Source organism: Coregonus clupeaformis, chromosome 16 (assembly GCF_020615455.1).
Source record: "Coregonus clupeaformis isolate EN_2021a chromosome 16, ASM2061545v1, whole genome shotgun sequence".
Taxonomy (NCBI): domain Eukaryota; kingdom Metazoa; phylum Chordata; class Actinopteri; order Salmoniformes; family Salmonidae; genus Coregonus; species Coregonus clupeaformis.
The window spans coordinates 44,490,925-44,511,735 of NC_059207.1; the positions used below are offsets into that span (position 1 = coordinate 44,490,925).

Consider the following 20,811-nt stretch of genomic DNA (forward strand, 5'->3'; position numbering starts at 1 on the left):
GTGCTGCAGAGATGGTTGTCCTTCTGGAAGGTTCTCCCATCTCCACAGAGGAACTCTAGAGCTCTGTCAGAGTGACCATCGGGTTCTTGGTCACCTCCCTGACCAAGGCCCTTCTCCAACGATTGCTCAGTTTGGCCGGGCGGCCAGCTCTAGGAAGAGTCTTGGTGGTTCCAAACTTCTTCCATTTAAGAATGATGGAGGCCACTGTGTTCTTGGGGACCTTCAATGCTGCAGAAATGTTTTGGTACACTTCCCCAAATCTGTGCCTCGACTCAATCCTGTCTCGGAGCTCTAAGGACAATTCCTTCGACCTCATGGCTTGGTTTTTGCTCTGACATGCACTGTCAACTGTGGGACATTATATAGACAGGTGTGTGCCTTTCCAAATCATGTCCGATCAATTACATTTACCACAGGGGGACTCCAATCAAGTTGTAGAAACATCTCAAGGATGATCAATGGAAACAGGATGCACCTGAGCTCAATTTCGAGTCTCAAAGGGTCTGAATACATATGTAAATAAGGTATTTCTGTTTTTGTTTTTTAAATACATTTACAATTATTTTTTTTTTTAACTGTTTTCGCTTTGTCATTATGGGGTATTGTGTGTAGATTGATGAGGGGGAAAAATTATTGCGACAGGTTTGTATGCGAATAGGCATAAAAACAATATGCGCATTTTCCCACCAGAGATGTTTCCATCAATTTGACTTATTGCAGTTTAAAGGCTGTGCATGATGACATAGTGCATATAAAAATACATTTTGCGGTTAAATTCCCATGTACCAAATAAAAAAACGAAAGTTAAATGGGTTTCCATCACCTTTAAAACAAAGGAGCATCAAGCTCAACCTTGTACTTTCATCACCCTGTGAAGTTCATCATAATTTATTTTATCTGTAAATTCATAGGCCTAAACTGCATGATTTCCCGAAAAATTTACATTTACATTTTTTACATTTTAGTCATTTAGCAGACGCTCTTATCCAGAGCGACTTACAGGAGCAATTAGGGTTAAGTGCCTTGCTCAAGGGCACATTTACGTCATTTAGCAGACGCTCTTATCCAGAGCGACTTGCAAATTGGTGCATTCACCCTATAGCCAGTGGGATAACCACTTTACAATTATTATTTTTATTTTTATTTTATTTTTTTTGGGGGGGGTAGAAGGATGACTTTATCCTATCCCAGGTATTCCTTAAAGAGGTGGGGTTTCAAATGTCTCCGGAAGGTGGTGAGTGACTCCACTGTCCTGGCGTCGTGAGGGAGCTTGTTCCACCATTGGGGTGCCAGAGCAGCGAACAGTTTTGACTGGGCTGAGCGGGAACTATGCTTCCGCAGAGATAGGGGAGCCAGCAGGCCAGAGGTGGATGAACGCAGTGCCCTCGTTTGGGTGTAGGGACTGATCAGAGCCTGAAGGTATGGAGGTGCCGTTCCCCTCACAGCTCCGTAGGCAAGCACCATGGTCTTGTAGCAGATGCGAGCTTCAACTGGAAGCCAGTGGAGTGTGCGGAGGAGCGGGGTGACGTGAGAGAACTTGGGAAGGTTGAACACCAGACGGGCTGCGGCATTCTGGATGAGTTGTAGGGGTTTAATGGCACAGGCAGGGAGCCCAGCCAACAGCGAGTTGCAGTAATCCAGACGGGAGATGACAAGTGCCTGGATTAGGACCTGTGCCGCTTCCTGTGTAAGGCAGGGTCGTACTCTCCGAATGTTGTAGAGCATGAACCTACAGGATCGGGTCACCGCCTTGATGTTAGCGGAGAACGACAGGGTGTTGTCCAGGGTCACGCCAAGGCTCTTCGCACTCTGGGAGGAGGACACAACGGAGTTGTCAACCGTGATGGCGAGATCATGGAACGGGCAGTCCTTCCCCGGGAGGAAGAGCAGCTCCGTCTTGCCGAGGTTCAGCTTGAGGTGGTGATCCGTCATCCATACTGATATGTCTGCCAGACATGCAGAGATGCGATTCGCCACCTGGTTATCAGAAGGGGGAAAGGAGAATATTAGTTGTGTGTCGTCAGCGTAGCAATGATAGGAGAGGCCATGTGAGGATATGACAGAGCCAAGTGACTTGGTGTATAGCGAGAATAGGAGAGGGCCTAGAACTGAGCCCTGGGGGACACCAGTGGTGAGAGCACGTGGTGCGGAGACAGCTTCCGCCACGCCACTTGGTAGGAGCGACCGGTCAGGTAGGACGCAATCCAAGAGTGAGCCGCGCCGGAGATGCCCAGCTCGGAGAGGGTGGAGAGGAGGATCTGATGGTTCACAGTATCAAAGGCAGCAGACAGGTCTAGAAGGACAAGAGCAGAGTAGAGAGAGTTAGCTTTAGCAGTGCGGAGAGCCTCTGTGACACAGAGAAGAGCAGTCTCAGTTGAATGACCAGTCTTGAAACCTGACTGGTTTGGATCAAGAAGGTCATTCTGAGAGAGATAGCAAGAGAGTTGGCTAAAGACGGCACGCTCAATAGTTTTGGAGAGAAAAGAAAGAAGGGATACTGGTCTGTAGTTGTTGACATCAGAGGGATCGAGTGTTGGTTTTTTGAGAAGGGGTGCAACTCTCGCTCTCTTGAAGACGGAAGGGACATAGCCAGCGGTCAAGGATGAGTTGATCAGCGAGGTGAGGTAAGGGAGAAGGTCACCGGAGATGGTCTGGAGAAGAGAGGAGGGGATAGGGTCAAGCGGGCAGGTTGTTGGGCGGCCTGCCGTCACAAGTCGCAAGATTTTATCTGGAGAGAGAGGGGAGAAAGAAGTCAAAGCATAGGGTAGGGCAGTGTGAGCAGGACCAGCAGTGTCATTTGACTTAACAAACGAGGATCGGATGTCGTCAACCTTCTTTTCAAAATGGTTGACGAAGTCATCCACAGAGAGGGAGGAGGGGGGGGGGGGATTCAGCAGGGAGGAGAATGTGGCAAAGAGCTTCCTAGGGTTAGAGGCAGATGCTTGGAATTTAGAGTGGTAGAAAGTGGCCTTAGCAGCAGAAACAGATGAAGAAAATGTAGAGGGGAGGGAGTGAAAAGATGCCAGGTCTTCACTAGTTCTATGATCATGCAGAGTCCTTCTCCATTTATCACCATCTCTCTTTGGATTGTGTCCTTCTATCAGCGTACCAATAGTCTCTGCTGCAAAAACACACAGACAAAACAAAACAATTCTCAGCCGAAGCGGTGCCATCTTCCTCCTCTGCGTTAGAAAAGTCCTACAATGGTACATACAGATCTAGGAATCTCTCTCTCTTACTTGCCCCTCCATCAAGGTAGCCATCAACACCTATTCCTAACCTTCCCACTTGGGTGTTGTCCATCTCTGATTTTCTTAATCCTTTACCACCACATAGTCTCCAAGTTGCAAAAAATGTCCAGATTCTCCTGGTAGGTCTGGCAGAGAAGCCTTCACCTTTTCTAAATAAAGTCTGCATAACATTAATTGAGACACAGCATGCTACTTCATCCTGTCTTCTTATCAGTCCTTATAAGTATTTTAGATTAGGAAGTGCACATTCTTGCAGCTTGTTATAGTCACTAATGTCATAGAAAGGCCTCCTCTAAATTCAGCCTTATACCACAAATACATTTTCCCCTAAAACATTTAATCTAACCCATAACACATTACTTACTACTGCTCATATTCTTAATACAATATGCAAATATACCAATAAATCCTCATACCATCAATACTACCCCCTTTTTTGAACACATGAGTCGCAACGTGATTCATGCTTTCAAAAACAAAACACCAACATTATTTATTAAACCTGAATAAAAATGAAATAAAAATGACAACATTGGATAATACCTCAACTTACTTCTATCCCGTAAAGTGATCCAAGATTAGTACACTTAACTAGCAACAGGTATCCCTCATTCAGGATAGCTCCCTCTCTCTTTAGTTATTTTATGGTTCGATTCATATATATTATTACCAAATAAATTAAAAACTTCTTCACAATTATCCTTATCATAACTAACCCCCTATTCAGCATGCCTCTAGGATTTACAGTGCGGGTGATCAAGCCACACTATAAAGCCAGGACAGATAGCAGAGGTCATTGAAATCATTCAATGAAATGTTCCATCCAATAGTATACTAATCATTACCAACATTCAAAACCTTTCATAAATGTTATGTACCCCAAGTGTACATTAAATCCTCATGACATCTATTCTCATAAGAAATCATGTATACCCAAAACTCAGTCAAAAAATTAAAACATTTACATTTTAGTCATTTAGCAGACGCTCTTATCCAGAGCGACTTACAGTTAGTGAGTGCATACATTATTTTAATTTTTTTCTTACTGGTCCCCCGTGGGAAACGAACCCACAACCCTGGCGTTGCAAACACCATGCTCTACCAACTGAGCTACACGGGACTACAATAACAAACATAATTTGGGACTATAACCTTCTATTAAGGATTTTTAAACTTCAACTGTAGGCCTTGAACCTACTACCAAGGACTTGAACCTCTGATTCTATTTTATAATGTCGTACACTCCATAATCTCGTCATGTTGAGGACTCGAACCTCGCATCTTTCTACGTTCATCTACCAAAGACGTTTATCGCTGAGGACTCGAACCTCGCATCTTTCTACGTTCGTCTACCAAAGACGTTTATCGCTTTTCATAATGATACAACACATCTCTCTATTTCATGAATTATTCCATGATGATACAACACATCAGAATACTTATTTCATGAATTATTCCGTGATGATACATCACATCAGAATACTTATTTCATGAATTATTCCATGATGATACAACACATCAGAATACTTATTTCATGAATTATTCCATGATGATACAACACATCAGAATACTTATTTCATGAATTATTCCATGATGATACAACACATCAGAATACTTATTTTATGAATTATTCCATGATGATACAACACATCAGAGCTTCATCTAACTTACTCCCATGATGATACAACACATCAGTCTCTCTTTACCAATTTAAGCTAATTACTGTTAACACACCGTGTTTTGAATCATAGCATCATGTCATTTTGCAATTTAATATTCCTCCTTACTTCCCTTTACATAATTCAACACCACTCATCGTCCCCCTTCAAAATATTGAATCTTAAAGTTCGTTACAGTTCAGCTTTACCACAGATAAGCAGATTTTGACATAATTTTAAAAATGAAAGTCTGCTTACCTGTTAGTTGAGCTGTAGACTGCATCCTGTTCGTGAAGACGCCAATCTGTTATGATGAGTTTCTCAGGTATCAAAGAATCAAGGATGCAAGGATATACTTAGCCACTTTGTAGACAGTTAATGCAAATGTTTAATGATCGGTACCGGGTTCGTTACAACAATGACCAGAGCTTTGCCCCTTGGTGTTACGAACTAACTTGAACAAAGGAAACACTCTACCTTATATACCCTCTATTACCCTCTTCCTGGCATACATCTGGTAAGTCTCCATGGGCACTCCCTGTCTTTGATGTTCATCACTCTTACCCCAAGTCACTATCCTGCCCATCACTCATGCTATCCTAAACATCAGTAATCTCCTTTGACATAATGGAATGTAGACTTTCTGTCTCCTAACCACTTATCTAGTAACTCTAACCTGTTCCCCACGATACTATGACATGACATCATTACAGTATCAAATAATTTCTGGGTAACAATTATGTACCTTACCATGATTGTTTTCAATTAAAATTTCAAAAACAAACACAAACAGCTTCTTAGAAAAGGGCAATTTCTCAAGCAAGAATTTAGCTAGGACTGTCTGGGAGTGGTCTGAGTAGGGATGGGAAAACTGAAAATTAGCTGTTATTGGCAGAGAGGCTTGGAACTCTATTTATTATTGGTCTATTAACTAATTTACATTAAATAGTACCCGCAAAACACCAGTCTCAACGTCAACAGTGAAGAGACTCTGGGATGCTGACTTAGGCAGAGTTGCAAAGATAAAGCCATATCTCAGACTGGCCAATAAAAAGAAAAGATTGGGCAAAAGAACACAGACACTGGAATTTTCTTTGCAACTCTGCCTAGGTCAGCATCCCGGAGTCGCCTCTTCACTCTTGACGTTGAGACTGGTGTTTTGCGGGTACTATTTAATGAAGCTGCCAGTTGAGGACCTGTGAGGTGTCTGTTTCTCAAACTAGACACTCTAATGTATTTGTCCTCTTGCTCAGTTGTGCACCGGGGCCTCCCACTCCTCTTTCTATTCTGGTTAGAGCCAGTTCGCGCTGTTCTTTGATAGGAGTAGTACAGAGCGTTGTACGAGATCTTCAGTTTCTTGGCAATTTCTCGCATGGAATAGCCTTTATTTCTCAGAACAAGAATAGACTGACGAGTTTCAGAAGAAAGTTATTTGTTTCTGGCCATTTTTATCCTGTAATCTATCCCACAATTGCTGGTGCTCCAGATACTCAACTAGTCTCAAGAAGGCCAGTTTTATTGCTTCTTTAATCAGCACAACAGTTTTCAGCTGTGCTAACATAATTGCAAAAGGGTTTTCTAATTATCAATTAGGCTTTTAAAATGATAAACTTGGATTAGCAAACACAACGTGCCATTGGAACACAGGACTGATGGTTGTTGATAATGGGTCTCTGTACGCCTATGTAGATATTCCATTAAAAATCAGCCGTTTCCAGCTACAATATCCATTTACAACATTAACAATGTCTACACTATATTTCTGATCAAGTTGATGTTATTTTAATGGACAAAAAAATTGCTTTTCTTTCGGAAACAAGGACATTTCTAAGTGAACCCAAACTTTTGAATGGTAGTGTATATAAAACACAGAAAGATCACTGCACTGGGCCTTTAAGAATGTTACTCTCAGCTCTTGTCAGAATGTAAACAGAGTTGTGTATGAAGTGTAGACTGTAGACTCTTAATCAATGTGTGTGTTTTCAGTGTTTGAACAGGTTATGTGCTAGAACATCAGGCCTTAACTACTAGGCAGCACAGTCCCAAACAATACTGTCCAACAACAGTATTAATCTCACTCACTGAGTAAGCCTGCCCATATGGAAAATAAAAATCAGTCAAATAAGAATATTGTACGGCAGATTATACACTGAGTGTACAAAACATTAAGAATCAATCAATCAATCAAATGTTATTTATAAAGCCCTTTTTACATCAGCAGATGTCACAATGTGCTATACAGAAACCCAGCCTAAAAACCCAAACAGCAAGCAATGCATATGTAGAAGCACGTTGGCTAGGAAAAACTAGAAAGGCAGAAGCCTAGGAAAAAACCTAGAGAGGAAACAGGCTCTGAGGGGTGGCCAGTCCCCTTCTGGCTGTGCCGGGTGGAGATTATAACATTACATGGCCATTAAGGCCAGATTTTTCTCCAAGATGTTCAAACGTTCATAGATGACCAGCAGGGTCAAATAATAATCACAGTGCTTGTAGAGGTTGCAACAGGTCAGTACATCAGGAGTAAACGTCACTTGGCTTTTCATAGCCGGGCATTTAGAGGTTGAAATAGCAGGTGCGGTAGAGAGAGAGAGTTGAAAACAGCAGGTCTGGGACAAGGTAGCACGTCCGGTGAACAGGTCAGGGTTCCATAGCCGCAGGCAGAAGAGTTGAAACTGGAGCAGCAGCACGACCAGGTGGACTGGGGACAGCAAGGAGTCATCAGACTAGGTAGTCCTGAGGCATGGTCCTAGGGCTCAGGTCCTCCGGGATGGGAGGGAGAGAGAGAGAATTAGAGGGAGCATACTTAAATTCACACAAGACAGGAGAATAACACCAGATATAACAGACTGACCCTAGCCCCCCGGCACATAGACTATTGCAGCATAGAGACTGAAGGATGAGACAGGGGAGGTTGGGAGACACTGTGGCCCCATCCGACGATACCCCCAGACAGGGCCAACCAGGCAGGATATAACCCCACCCACTTTGCCAAAGCACATCCCCCACACCACCAGAGGGATATCAACAGACCACCAACCTACTACCCTGAGACAAGGCTGAGTATAGCCCACGAAGATCTCCTCCACTGCACGAGCCCGAAGGATCGACAAGAACACCTTCCTAATATTGAGTTGCCCTCAGAACAGCCTCAATTCGTCTGGGCATGGACTCTACAAGGTGTCGAAAGCGTTCCACAGGGATGGTGGCCCATGTTGACTCCAATGCTTCCCACAGTTGTGTGAAGTTGGCTGGATGTCCTTTGGGTGGTGGACCATTCTTGATACACACAGGAAACTGTTGAGCGTGAAACACCCAGCAGTGATGCAGTTCTTGACACAAACCGGTGCTCCTGGCACCTACTACCAAACCCCGCTCAAAGGCACTTAAATATTTTGTCTGAATGGCACACACACAATCCATGTCTCAATTCTCTCAAAGTTAAAAAATCCTTCTTTAATCTGTTTCCTCATCTACGCTGATTTAAGTGGATTTAACAAGTGACATCAGTAAGGGATCATAGCTTTCACCTGGATTCACCTGGACAGTCTATGTCATGGAAACAGCAGATGTTCATAATGTTTTGTACCTCAGTGTATGTCAGTGGTGTATTTGTATATGTGTTGACTTACATGTGGCAAACACAATTTAATACATGATTGTGGTCATGTTCCTACATATATATGGTATGTGAGACCTTAGAAGGCTTAGCTTTTGTATGTTTTGGTACAATACATGCAACATATAAGTCAGATATTACAATAATCTTCTATGAATCTTGTAAGTGTATTTCCTGCCATATATCTAACCCTTCCAGGTAGAACATATAAGAATCTTGTTAAATTATTCTATATCATTTCTATGTTGGTGTGGACAAATGGCTGTGTTTCATCTGTAAACCATGGTAACACACACCTACTGTTGACCCCCCCCACACACACAGACCAACCTGGCGTACGTAAGACATACCAACTGTGTTCCTAACAAGAGAGCTTAGAAGGTATGTGTGTGGTCGAGGTGAAGTTCAGTTTAATTCAGAAATAGATTTTTAAACTCCTGTGGTAGTTCTGTGTTGTAGCCAGGGGCTGGGAGCTTGTTGTGTAGAGACTGTCTGTGTTGTATGTTGCAGGGACTTTGGGGCTGGGAGTTTGTTGTTGTTGTTTATCCCCATGGAGAAGGCTGCTGTGCTGTGGGGGCAGGGAATAGTTCTCTGTGTCTCTGTCTCTGTCTCTCTCTCTCTCTCTCTCTCTCTCTCTCTCTCTCTCTCTCTCTCTCTCTCTCTCTCTCTCTCTCTCTCTCTCTCTCTCTCTCTCTCTCTCTCTCTCTCTCTCTCTCTCTCTCTCTCCCTCTATTTCTTTATTTTTCTCTCTCTCTCTCCTTCTCTCTGAGAAGGCAGACTCAGCAGACCTCCAGGCTGCCAGTGAGTGAAAAGCATGCTGGGTAAACCGGAGTTAGAGGAGAAACAGAGGCAGGGGGAAAGAACAGTAACACTTCCAGAGAGAGTGCATTACTGTGAACACACAAACACACATACACACACACACACACACACACACACACACACACACACACGTACACGCATGCATGCACATGCACACTCACACACTTATTTCACACACCTTTCCTGAACAATGTTCTCCACCACTGAGCCATCCATCCATACCTTAATCTGTTTAAGCCAAATACACAAACTCTGTTTACACATAGAGCAGTACCATATTAAATTAAATGGCTATTTCAACACAAGAACTGTATGTATCCTGTCCCCAAACATTATTGGGAGAGACAAACGAGGATGACATGGGAGTGGGGAATGGGGGGGATTAAAAGGAGGGTAGTTGGCTGTTATCTTGGCTCAGATTAGTAAATCTGACCTAAAAAGTCAGCCAGTGGAAACTTCAGAGAGTTTGGGTCTGTCTCACAGAGGCTTTTAACCCAGTCTATGCCTAGGGAGAGAAAGAGAGAGAGAGAGAGAGAGAGAGAGAGAGAGAGAGAGAGAGAGAGAGAGAGAGAGAGAGAGAGAGAGAGAGAGAGAGAGAGAGAGAGAGAGAGAGAGAGAGAGAGAGAGAGAGAGAGAGAGAGAGAGAGAGAGAGAGAGAGAGAGAGAGAGAGAGAGAGAGAGAGAGAGAGAGAGAGAGAGAGAGAGAGAGAGAGAGAGAGAGAGAGAGAGAGAGAGAGAGAGAGAGAGAGAGAGAGAGAGAGGACGAATGAAGGGTGGTAACTATCTTTACTGTCACTCACCACTGTGTCTGATAACACCTCTTTGCGGACCACCAGCATTTTGCCTCCCTCCTCTACCCTTGACCCTTAAATACGCTCCTGTCTGTGGCCATCTCCCTGCCCATAGCCATTGTCTGGTGGTATGTTTAGGGCTTGGTAATATTGGGGAGTTTGTAAAATAGCACAGGAAGCAGTCCGAGGCAGTGGTGAAATGTGCCCGTGCCACCTGTCTGAGGGAAAACAAATAAGGAGTAAAAATAACCTGGGCGGCTGGCAGAAACACACAGGAAAGAACCCACTGAGACAGAGACAGAGGAGGGAGGAGGGTGGCTCATTTGATCATGACATGAAACTGGTATACTGTTAACATTTGCTCCTGTATAATAAGTAGAGTCATGCGCTGGATTATGGATTTTACTAGGGTTCTGGGAGTTTGAGTTTGCCAAGATATTGTGGGATATTGGTGGCAATTATTTTGGTCTCTTAGTGGTGGGATGTTGGATGTCTTTGGAGCATTGGTAGGTTGTTGTGTCACTGATACACCACCACCACCATGATCTAACCTTACTTACTCTGTGTGTGGTGTGTGTGTTTGTGTTTGTGTGTGTTTGTGTGGTGTGTGTGTGGTGTGTGTCTTCCAGAGTGCAGCAGCAGCCCCCAGTCCCATCCTTGGGAACCTTCCCCCAGGAGAGGGAATGCCAGTGGGTCCTGTACCTCCAGGATTCTTCCAGGTACACACACACATATTGTTGAATTTATAAAGCATTAAGGGGTCTTCCCTGTGCTCTGGCTGAATGGGCTACAGGGAAGTATTTAACATGGCACTCAGCCGATTGCTGTGCGTCATTGCGGTGGCCACACAGTTCCTGCTGTGTTATCTGGTGTTTGTGTGTGTGTGGGTGACAGAAAAGGGTTGTCTATCAGATTAGTAACTACAGATTATGACCAACAGAACACACTGTCCTGAAGACAAGGGATTGCCATTAATGACACATTGGACAATAGTGAACGTGAGAGAGATAACCTGCCTGGTGTCGGTGGTATCTGTTCTGGCTATAGGACTTTGGTTTTGAATTGGAGCAGAATAGGTGGAATGGCTAGAGGAGTTGAGTGGGGAGTTACCATGGAACTGCAGAAAAAGGAAAATCTTCTGCTGAACTGACTGGATTGAAATGGAATTGACATCATCCCTGCTAGTTGTTCTTATAACAGTGCCTGTCTTCTATCCCCATGTCCCTCCATAGACCCTCCTACCAGCTGCATAAGATGGTAGATTAGCTGTGTTAGACGGTCATGTCAAGAGGAGAACATTAACTGTGTGTGTGTGCTGGTTGGGCTAGAGGAGGCTACCTGTACTTCATCCTCTTACAACAACACTACATGCTCACAGAGGCTAATTCAATCGTCTTTCCATTTGTGTATGTTTTAACAATACAGGGACCTGACGCTCTGTAGCTAGGAGTTGATTTGATTTTGTGTACGTGTGTGTGCATGCCAGTGTGTGTTGGTGCACAGGTGTTTGTATGTGTGTCTGGGCACTATGAGCCTCCTCTCTTAGGCAGTCAGTCTCTCCATTACATTAGTCAGTCGGCTGTGAGTGCATTGATTAAATGTCATTAATAGTCAAACTCAGTAGCTCACGTCTGACACTAAGATCAATAGCCTTCGTGGCAATTTTTCAGATCAGCTTTTCAGAAAACTCAAACTTGAGTCAAAACACACCCTTTTCCACCACCTCCTGGTCCCCTGATCCTTGCTGAAAATCAATCATTGTTGTTTGAAGCTGTCTTTGAAGATGATTTCTTGTCAAGGCCAATCAGGGTCTGAGACAGAGCAGACTAGTTCCTCCCTGAGATTCTTACAGAGGCCATACTGAATGATCAACACATGCCTGTGCAGCATTGAATCAACAAACAAACTAGCCACAACACAGGCACTCACTGGCAGAAACACACATGCACACACACCCCAACTGGCTCCATAGTCCATATTGATTCATGTCTTTTGACTTACTTTAATTTACTCAGTTCTTTGCTCTTTTGCTCATTCACAAATAAATGTAATAATATATTCATTCATTAATTTCAGTCATTCATCCATATACATTTATATTATTTATTAGACTCTGCTATTCTCTTTTTACCTTTTCAAGGGCTGAAATACACTTGGGCTGAAATACACATAAGATAATGAGAAACATAATAGTACATGATCATCTCTGTGTTGTAAAGTCAATGCCCATTTCATTTGGATCCAAACGGAGAGGAAAGCAGGTAGCAGAGGGACTGGATGTAAACTGAATGTCACTGCTCCCTAGTGGTATGTTATGGAACGGCCACCTAGTGGTGTGTTATGGTACTGCTCCAAAGTGGTGTGTTATGTACTGCTCCCTAGTGGTGTGTTATGGTACTGCTCCCTAGTGGTGTGTTATGGTACTGCCACCTAGTGGTGTGTTATGGTACTGCTCCAAAGTGGTGTGTTATGTACTGCTCCCTAGTGGCGTGTTATGGTACTGCTCCCTAGTGGTGTGTTATGGTACTGCTTCCCTGAAGCTCACATCATTGGCTGGGTTTGGTTCAGTAGCGGTGCTTGGGTAAAATCCCTGTGGAAGCCAAGCCAGTAAAAAAGCCATATTACAACGTATGTTGTGATAATTGTGTTGTTTGCTCTACAACCTATGTTGTGATAATTGCGTTATTTGCTCTATAACCCATTCGTTCATACGCCACCGTGATATACAATAAGGCCGAGACAACAAAAATACAAAAGTCACACGATCGCGGAATAAATTAAACTACACATTTGTTTTTTACATCAATAAACCGGAGAGCAGCATCTGTCCGGTGAAGTCCACAAAGCAAATATTGCATGTAACAAAACAGTTATATGACCTACAGCATGGTCAGGCAAGTTCATGATTTCGACAGTTTACTAAACAATTACTGATTTAGAACCACGGAGTTACCGCAAGTCAGCACAAAGACAACAGGAGCACTGCCTCCGTTATTCCAGCACCATTTCAACTTAAACATTTAAACATCATCAAATCAACTAGGCTATAATACAGTGAAAACAAACTTAAAGAGACCAAAAACAATTTAGTCTAATCAATGTTGCTAAATATCATGTGGCTGTCCATGGTACTGATTTGTGTGCGTGCGTGCGCAAGTCAAAAATTTTGACTCATCCTACTTGTAGACCAGTTGAACGCCAATGCCATCCTCCTCTCTTTCATGTTGGCAAAATGGTCTATGGCTCTGTCATACAGTACGCTTTTAGTTTTTGTTATCATAGGCTACCTAGCTAAAATATCTTGCTAGCCTAACTTCCTCCCATGGGCAACAATGAACCAGCTAAGTAAGCTAGCTAGTTAACGTGAGCCTAGTCTACATCTAGGCTACATATTGAACTTCAATTGTCTCAGGCCAGTGGCACAATGTATTAATGTATGGCTAGATCAGAATCACCGTCATAATCAGAGAATGTACAGAGAATGTACAAAGAATTAAGTCAAAACCACAATTCCAAATCCCCATCTCCATCCATGTCTTAGGAAAAGGCTGATTTAGCAAGCTAGCTACTGCAGGACAACAACAAAAGCAGACCAGAAACAGAAACATAAAAAATGAATAAATACGTTTTTCTGACAATGACGTTTGAGTTGGATGTGATTTGATTGGTGTGAAGCCAGATCCAAACTGGCCTCCCTTGGTGGGCGTTTTGCTGCACCAGGACAACCCAAAGTTGAGCTCAGCTCAATGCTGATTGGCTAATTATTTTATACTTTTTTTAATCAAGGGAGGCCAAATGTTTGCTGGCATCAATCAATCAAATGTTATGGCGGCAACATGTCATACTCTTTCGGTCCAGACAGCATCAAATACATGGGCTACACATACTGAGACAGAGGGGCGCTGTTTCCCTTGCTCTGATGACTTCTCCGGTGAGATTCAGCCACTTGCAAATTGAAGGGAAATTATGAAAACACAGAGAGATGAAATATTAATTATTTTATCATTTTTATTTTTGTATTGGTCAAATATTTGGGGAAGCCTAGCTTCCCATGGCATCCATGAATACACGCCACTGGTTTGGTTTAGTTTGAATTGACCCCAACATTTATGGGACAGTTCATTGTGTGTGGTGTAGACATTGGATAGCAGACACAGACAATAGCAACATTATATTTCAATCACAGAACACACACGTTAGTCCTACAGGAAACACACTGATAGTCTGAAACATACACATAGTAGTTAGTCATGGGAGTGTGGAAGTGTCATGACTGACTGTCATACTAACATTGTTAGCATTCATTATCATATACTTTATCTCTTTCCATAGGTCTTTATCTTTCCCCCTAACTCTATCTTCCTCTATCCCCCGCTCTCTTTGTATGTGTACTGGTATGTGTGTGCATGCTTGTAACCCTGTTTGTGTGTGTGTGTACCTTCACAGACGTTCATGTCACCTCGTTACCCTGGTGGGCCCAGACCTCCCCTCAGAATACCCAATCAGGTAAGATCACTGATGCACAGACACCCTCCTCAGGTTACAATAGGATATAATAATAATAATAATATGCCATTTAGCAGACGCTTTTATCCAAAGCGACTTACAGTCATGCGTGCATACATTTTTGTGTATGGGTGGTCCCGGGGATCGAACCCACTACCTTGGCGTTACAAGCGCCGTGCTCTACCAGTTGAGCTACAGAGGACCACTATGTACCCTCATCTTCTTTATTCCCCTTCACTTATATCTGCTTCTCTATACCTTATTTGACTACATTATATTGTCTTGTCTTACCCTCTTTGACCGTGTTTGGACATGATTGTGTGTATAGCTCCTTAGCTTTAGTATATGTTAGTGATGTTGCGTTATTTTCTGTGATGATGATGATGATGATGATGATGATGATGATTTCGGCTCAGGCAATGGGGGTCCATGGTAACCAGCCTATGCTACCCAGCGGAATGGACCCCACGAGACAACAAGGTGTGTGTCACACATACACACCACAGACTCTTACTCACATACACACACATACATGGGCTGAGAGCTGATGGCTCTCTGTTTCTTCAGGGCATCCAAATATGGGCGGGCCCATGCAGCGAATTACTCCACCCAGAGGGATGGTCCCTCTTGGGCCACAGGTATGTGATTGGATGAAATCTCCAGGTTTGCGTAAGTTTAAACTCCTTCTGTCACATTTGCAGATGTTTGGTTGTTTGTGTTTGTAGGTGGGTGGGTGAATATATTTGTGTTTATGTGTTTGTATACATGTGTGGTAGTATACTATGGTTGTATTTCTACTCTCCACCTGTGGATCCTGTTTGATGTGTGTACATTAGTTTACAGTAGTTTGACCTTTGACCTTGGGTTTCTCTTTTCCAGAACTACGGTGGAGGGATGAGACCTCCTCTAAATGCACTCGTCGGCCCTGGGATGCCTGGCATGAACATGTGAGCACTCTGTCATCAACACACACACACACATACACACACTACACTACACGCACAACCACACATACAGTGCCTTCGGAAAGTATTCAGACCCCTTGACTTTTTTCACATTTTGTTACGTTACAGCTTTATTCTAAAATTGATTAAATTGTTTTTTTCCTCATCAATCTACAAAAAATACCCTATAATGACAAAGCAAAAACGTTTTTTAAAATTGTTATTAATACATTTACATAAGTATTCAGACCTTTTACTTAGTACTTTGTTGAAGCACCTTTGGCAGCAATTACAGCATCGTGTCTTCTTGGGTATGATGCTGCAAGCTTGGCACACCTGTATTTGGGGAGTTTCTCCCATTCTTCTCTGCAGATCCTCTCAAGCTCTGTCAGGTTGGATGGGGAGCGTCACTGCACAGCTATTTTCAGGTCTCTCCAGAGATGTTAGATTGGGTTCAATTCCGGGCTCTGGCTGTGCCACTCAAGGACATTCAGAGACTTGTCCCGAAGCCACTCCTGCGTTGTCTTGGCTGTGTGCTTAGGGTCGTTGTCCTGTTGGAAGGTGAACCTTCACCCCAGTCTGTAGTCCTGAGCGCTCTGGAGCAGGTTTTCATCAAGGATCTCTCTATCCTTTGCTCCGTTCATCTTTCCCTCGATCCTGACTAGTCTCCCAGTCCCTGCCGCTGAAAAACATCCCCACAGCATGATGCTGCCACCACCATGCTTCACCGTAGGGATGGTGCCAGGTTTCCTCCAGATGTGACGCTTGGCATTCAGGCCAAGGAGTTCAATCTTTGTTTCATCAGACCAGAGAATCTTGTTTCTCATGGTCAGACCAGAGAATCTTGTTTCTCATGGTCTGAGAGTCTTTAGGTGCCTTTCGGCAAACTCCAAGTGGGCTGTCATGTGCCTTTTACTGAGGAGTGGCTTCCGTCTGGCCACTCTACCATAAATGTCTGATTGGTGGAATGCTGCAGAGATGGTTGTCCTTCTGGAAGGTTCTCCCATCTCCACAGAGGAACTCTGGAGCTCTGTCAGAGTGACCATCGGGTTCTTGGTCACCTCCCTGACCAAGGCCCTTCTCCCCCGATTGCTCAGTTTGGCCGGGCAGCCAGCTCTAGGAAGAGTCTTGGTGGTTCTAAACTTCTTCGATTTAAGAATGATGGAGGCCACTGTGTTCTTAGGGACCTTCAATGCTGCAGACATTTTTTGGTACCCTTCCCCAGATCTGTGCCTAGACACAATCCTGTCTCGGAGCTCTACGGACAATTCCTTCGACCTCATGGCTTGGTTTTTGCTCTGACATGCACTGTCAACTGTGGGACCTTATATAGACAGGTGTGTGCCTTTTCAAATATAATATAATATAATATAATATGCCATTTAGCAGACGCTTTTATCCAAAGCGACTTACAGTCATGCGTGCATACATTTTTGTGTATGGGTGGTCCCGGGGATCGAACCCACTACCTTGGCGTTACAAGCGCCGTGCTCTACCAAATCATGTCCTATCAATTGAATTTACCACAGGTGGACTCCAATCAAGTTGTAGAAACATCTCAAGGATGATCAATGGAAACAGGATGCACCTGAGCTCATTTTCGAGTATCATAGCAAAGGATCTGAATACTTATTTTTTAAATATACATTTGCAAAAAAATTAAAATAAACTGTTTTTGCTTTGTCATTATGGAGTATTGTGTGTAGATTGCTGAGGAAATATTTTAAAATCCATTTTAGAATAAGGCTGTAACGGAACAAAATGTGGAAAAGGTCAAGGGGTCTGAATATTTTCCGAAGGCACTGTACATACAGTGGGGGAAAAAAGTATTTAGTCAGCCACCAATTGTGCAAGTTCTCCCACCTTAAAAAGATGAGAGAGGCCTGTAATTTTCATCATAGGTACACATCAACTATGACAGACAAAATGAGAAGAAAAAAATCCAGAAAATCACATTGTAGGATTTTTAGTGAATTTATTTGCAAATTATGGTGGAAAATAAGTATTTGGTCAATAACAAAAGTTTCTCAATACTTTGTTATATACCATTTGTTGGCAATGACACAGGTCAAACGTTTTCTGTAAGTCTTCACAAGGTTTTCACACACTGTTGCTGGTATTTTGGCCCATTCCTCCATGCAGATCTCCTCTAGAGCAGTGATGTTTTGGGGCTGTCGCTGGGCAACACGGACTTTCAACTCCCTCCAAAGATTTTCTATGGGGTTGAGATCTGGAGACTGGCTAGGCCACCCCAGGACCTTGAAATGCTTCTTACGAAGCCACTCCTTCGTTGCCCGGGCGGTGTGTTTGGGATCATTGTCATGCTGAAAGACCCAGCCACGTTTCATCTTCAATGCCCTTGCTGATGGAAGGAGGTTTTCACTCAAAATCTCACGATACATGGCCCCATTCATTCTTTCCTTTACACGGATCAGTCGTCCTGGTCCCTTTGCAGAAAAACAGCCCCAAAGCATGATGTTTCCACCCCCATGCTTCACAGTAGGTATGGTGTTCTTTGGATGCAACTCAGCATTCTTTGTCCTCCAAACACGACAAGTTGAGTTTTTACCAAAAAGTTATATTTTGGTTTCATCTGACCATATGACATTCTCCCAATCCTCTTCTGGATCATCCAAATGCACTCTAGCAAACTTCAGACGGGCCTGGACATGTACTGGCTTAAGCAGGGGGACACGTCTGGCACTGCAGAATTTGAGTCCCTGGCGGCGTAGTGTGTTACTGATGGTAGGCTTTGTTACTTTGGTCCCAGCTCTCTGCAGGTCATTCACTAGGTCCCCGTGTGGTTCTGGGATTTTTGCTCACCGTTCTTGTGATCATTTTGACCCCACGGGGTGAGATCTTGCGTGGAGCCCCAGATCGAGGGAGATTATCAGTGGTCTTGTATGTCTTCCATTTCCTAATAATTGCTCCCACAGTTGATTTCTTCAAACCAAGCTGCTTACCTATTGCAGATTCAGTCTTCCCAGCCTGGTGCAGGTCTACAATTTTGTTTCTGGTGTCCTTTGACAGCTCTTTGGTCTTGGCCATAGTGGAGTTTGGAGTGTGACTGTTTGAGGTTGTGGACAGGTGTCTTTTATACTGATAACAAGTTCAAACAGGTGCCATTAATACAGGTAACGAGTGGAGGACAGAGGAGCCTCTTAAAGAAGAAATTACAGGTCTGTGAGAGCCAGAAATCTTGCTTGTTTTTAGGTGACCAAATACTTACTTTCCACCATAATTTGCAAATGAATTCATAAAAAATCCTACAATGTGATTTTCTGGATTTTGTTTTCTCATTTTGTCTGTCATAGTTGACGTGTACCTATGATGAAAATTACAGGCCTCTCTCATCTTTTTAAGTGGGAGAACTTGCACAATTGGTGGCTGACTAAATACTTTTTTTCCCCACTGTACATACACACACTAGATAACAAAAACACGTGCACCCACACACAATGAACAGACACAGCACTGTAAACATACAATGCACACCATCCTTTTGCTCTTCACCCCCAAACGATTTGGTTATGCAAGAGTTCTATAAAAACAATAATTCCTCAATCCCTCACTAGATACAATCACTGCCCTCAGAGCTGATTATGATTGGATGTGCTGTCCTCGCTTTGCGCTCCTCTCTTCATTTCTCTGGCCTCTAAATGATGTGTTCTTGCCAAGACTGTTGACGGGAAATAGAACAACCCAGAAGGACTGTGTAAGAACAGAGCGAACTAAAATGTGTGTGTGTGTGTGTGTGTGTGTCGGGGGTGTGTGGGTGGGTGGGTGTATTCTAGGGGCCCTGGTGGGGGTAGACCTTGGCCAAATCCTCAAAACGCCAACTCAGTGAGTAACCAGAAAAACAAACTTTAACACAACCACCAAGACAGATACCTAAATATACTACAATAACAATAAAACAGTAAATACATTTAAAAAAAAATTTTTTACATACATTTCCCGAAGAGAGGATTTGAATAAAGATACATTTTATTTTCTCACGCTCTCTCTCTTTGTCTGTCTGTAGATCCCCTACTCCTCTGCGTCTCCGGGGAGTTATGTGGTATGTATATATTATGACCTTGTATATAGTATGACCCTATAGAATGCTTATTTACTCAATTGTGTTCTTCTTATTTCTTATTTTTGTATATATTGTGTGGTTTTGTTCTACCTTGTTATTTTTAGCATTACATTGTTATTGATTATGGCATTGTTGGGATTAGAGCTAGCAAGAAAAGCATTTCACTGTACTTGTGCATGTGACATTAAAACTTGATAACTATGTGACTGGAAGTTGGTTGTCTGTATTTGCCTGTTAGTTACAAGGCAGTATATAGTGTATTGTCTTTATAGATATTAGGAGCATTGTATTGTTGGTGTGTAGTAGCTGTGATGCATTAATCTCCCAATTGTCAACTCTCATTTTAGGGTCCGCCGGGAGGAGGGGGGCCACCTGGTACTCCAATAATGCCCAGCCCAGCAGGTAGCGTGCGTGTGTTTGGGGGCCTTGACCTGAGTGGGGCTAATGGATGTATGTGTGGGGTTAGACAGGGACAGGAATGCATTCACAATGTTACAAACTGACTTTAGTGAATTGGTCTGTGAAACAATTTAACTGTATATATCTGGCCTAAAGTGTGACTTTACCTGAAGTTAGTTGCCTATTTGGGTTATAGTATGTTAAAGTTTCTAGTGGGTACTTAACCTGAGGTTGTCTGATGTGTGTGTGTATGTATGCATGTGTGTGTGTGCGTGTACAGATGTATACTGTATGTATTAGTTGTGTATACTGTGTTTCCTGTCAGACTCGACTAACTCCGGTGACAACATGTACACCATGATCAACACAGTCCCCCCAGGTGGAAACAGACCAAATGTAAGACAACTTAATCTTCATTATCTGTGGGTGTGCGTGCATATGTGTGTATTTAACTGTGTATTACTGTTTGCTTGTGTTTCGGCCTTAGTTTCCAATGGGTGCTGGTGTAGACGGTCCAATGGGAGGGATGGCAGGAATGGAGCCACATCACATGAACGGATCGCTAGGTAACACTTAAGGGATCTATTCAATTTGTAAAGCTGAAGCATTTATGGAGCGTTTACCGTGAAAGCGGTCTCTGCTAAAGCAGGAACATTGCCTTTAAATTTCAATCACGCTATAAAGCTGAACTTCCGCGATGTGGATTGAATAGAGCCCTTAAACAGACACACACACGCTTTGAG

At 43.2% G+C, this 20,811-nt stretch overlaps 1 protein-coding gene across 1 annotated transcript in view; it reads left to right on the forward strand.

Moving 5' to 3' along the window:
* LOC121584987 (single-stranded DNA-binding protein 2) overlaps positions 1-20,811 on the forward strand; it is a 113,890-nt gene that overhangs the window by 90,903 nt on the left and 2,176 nt on the right. The window contains exons 5-14 of the mRNA XM_041901274.2: positions 10,768-10,857; positions 14,585-14,644; positions 15,061-15,124; positions 15,212-15,282; positions 15,524-15,591; positions 19,383-19,431; positions 19,613-19,648; positions 20,017-20,071; positions 20,394-20,464; positions 20,556-20,634. Coding sequence (XP_041757208.1) covers positions 10,768-10,857; positions 14,585-14,644; positions 15,061-15,124; positions 15,212-15,282; positions 15,524-15,591; positions 19,383-19,431; positions 19,613-19,648; positions 20,017-20,071; positions 20,394-20,464; positions 20,556-20,634 — 643 coding nt within the window. The remainder of the gene's footprint in view (positions 1-10,767; positions 10,858-14,584; positions 14,645-15,060; positions 15,125-15,211; positions 15,283-15,523; positions 15,592-19,382; positions 19,432-19,612; positions 19,649-20,016; positions 20,072-20,393; positions 20,465-20,555; positions 20,635-20,811) is intronic.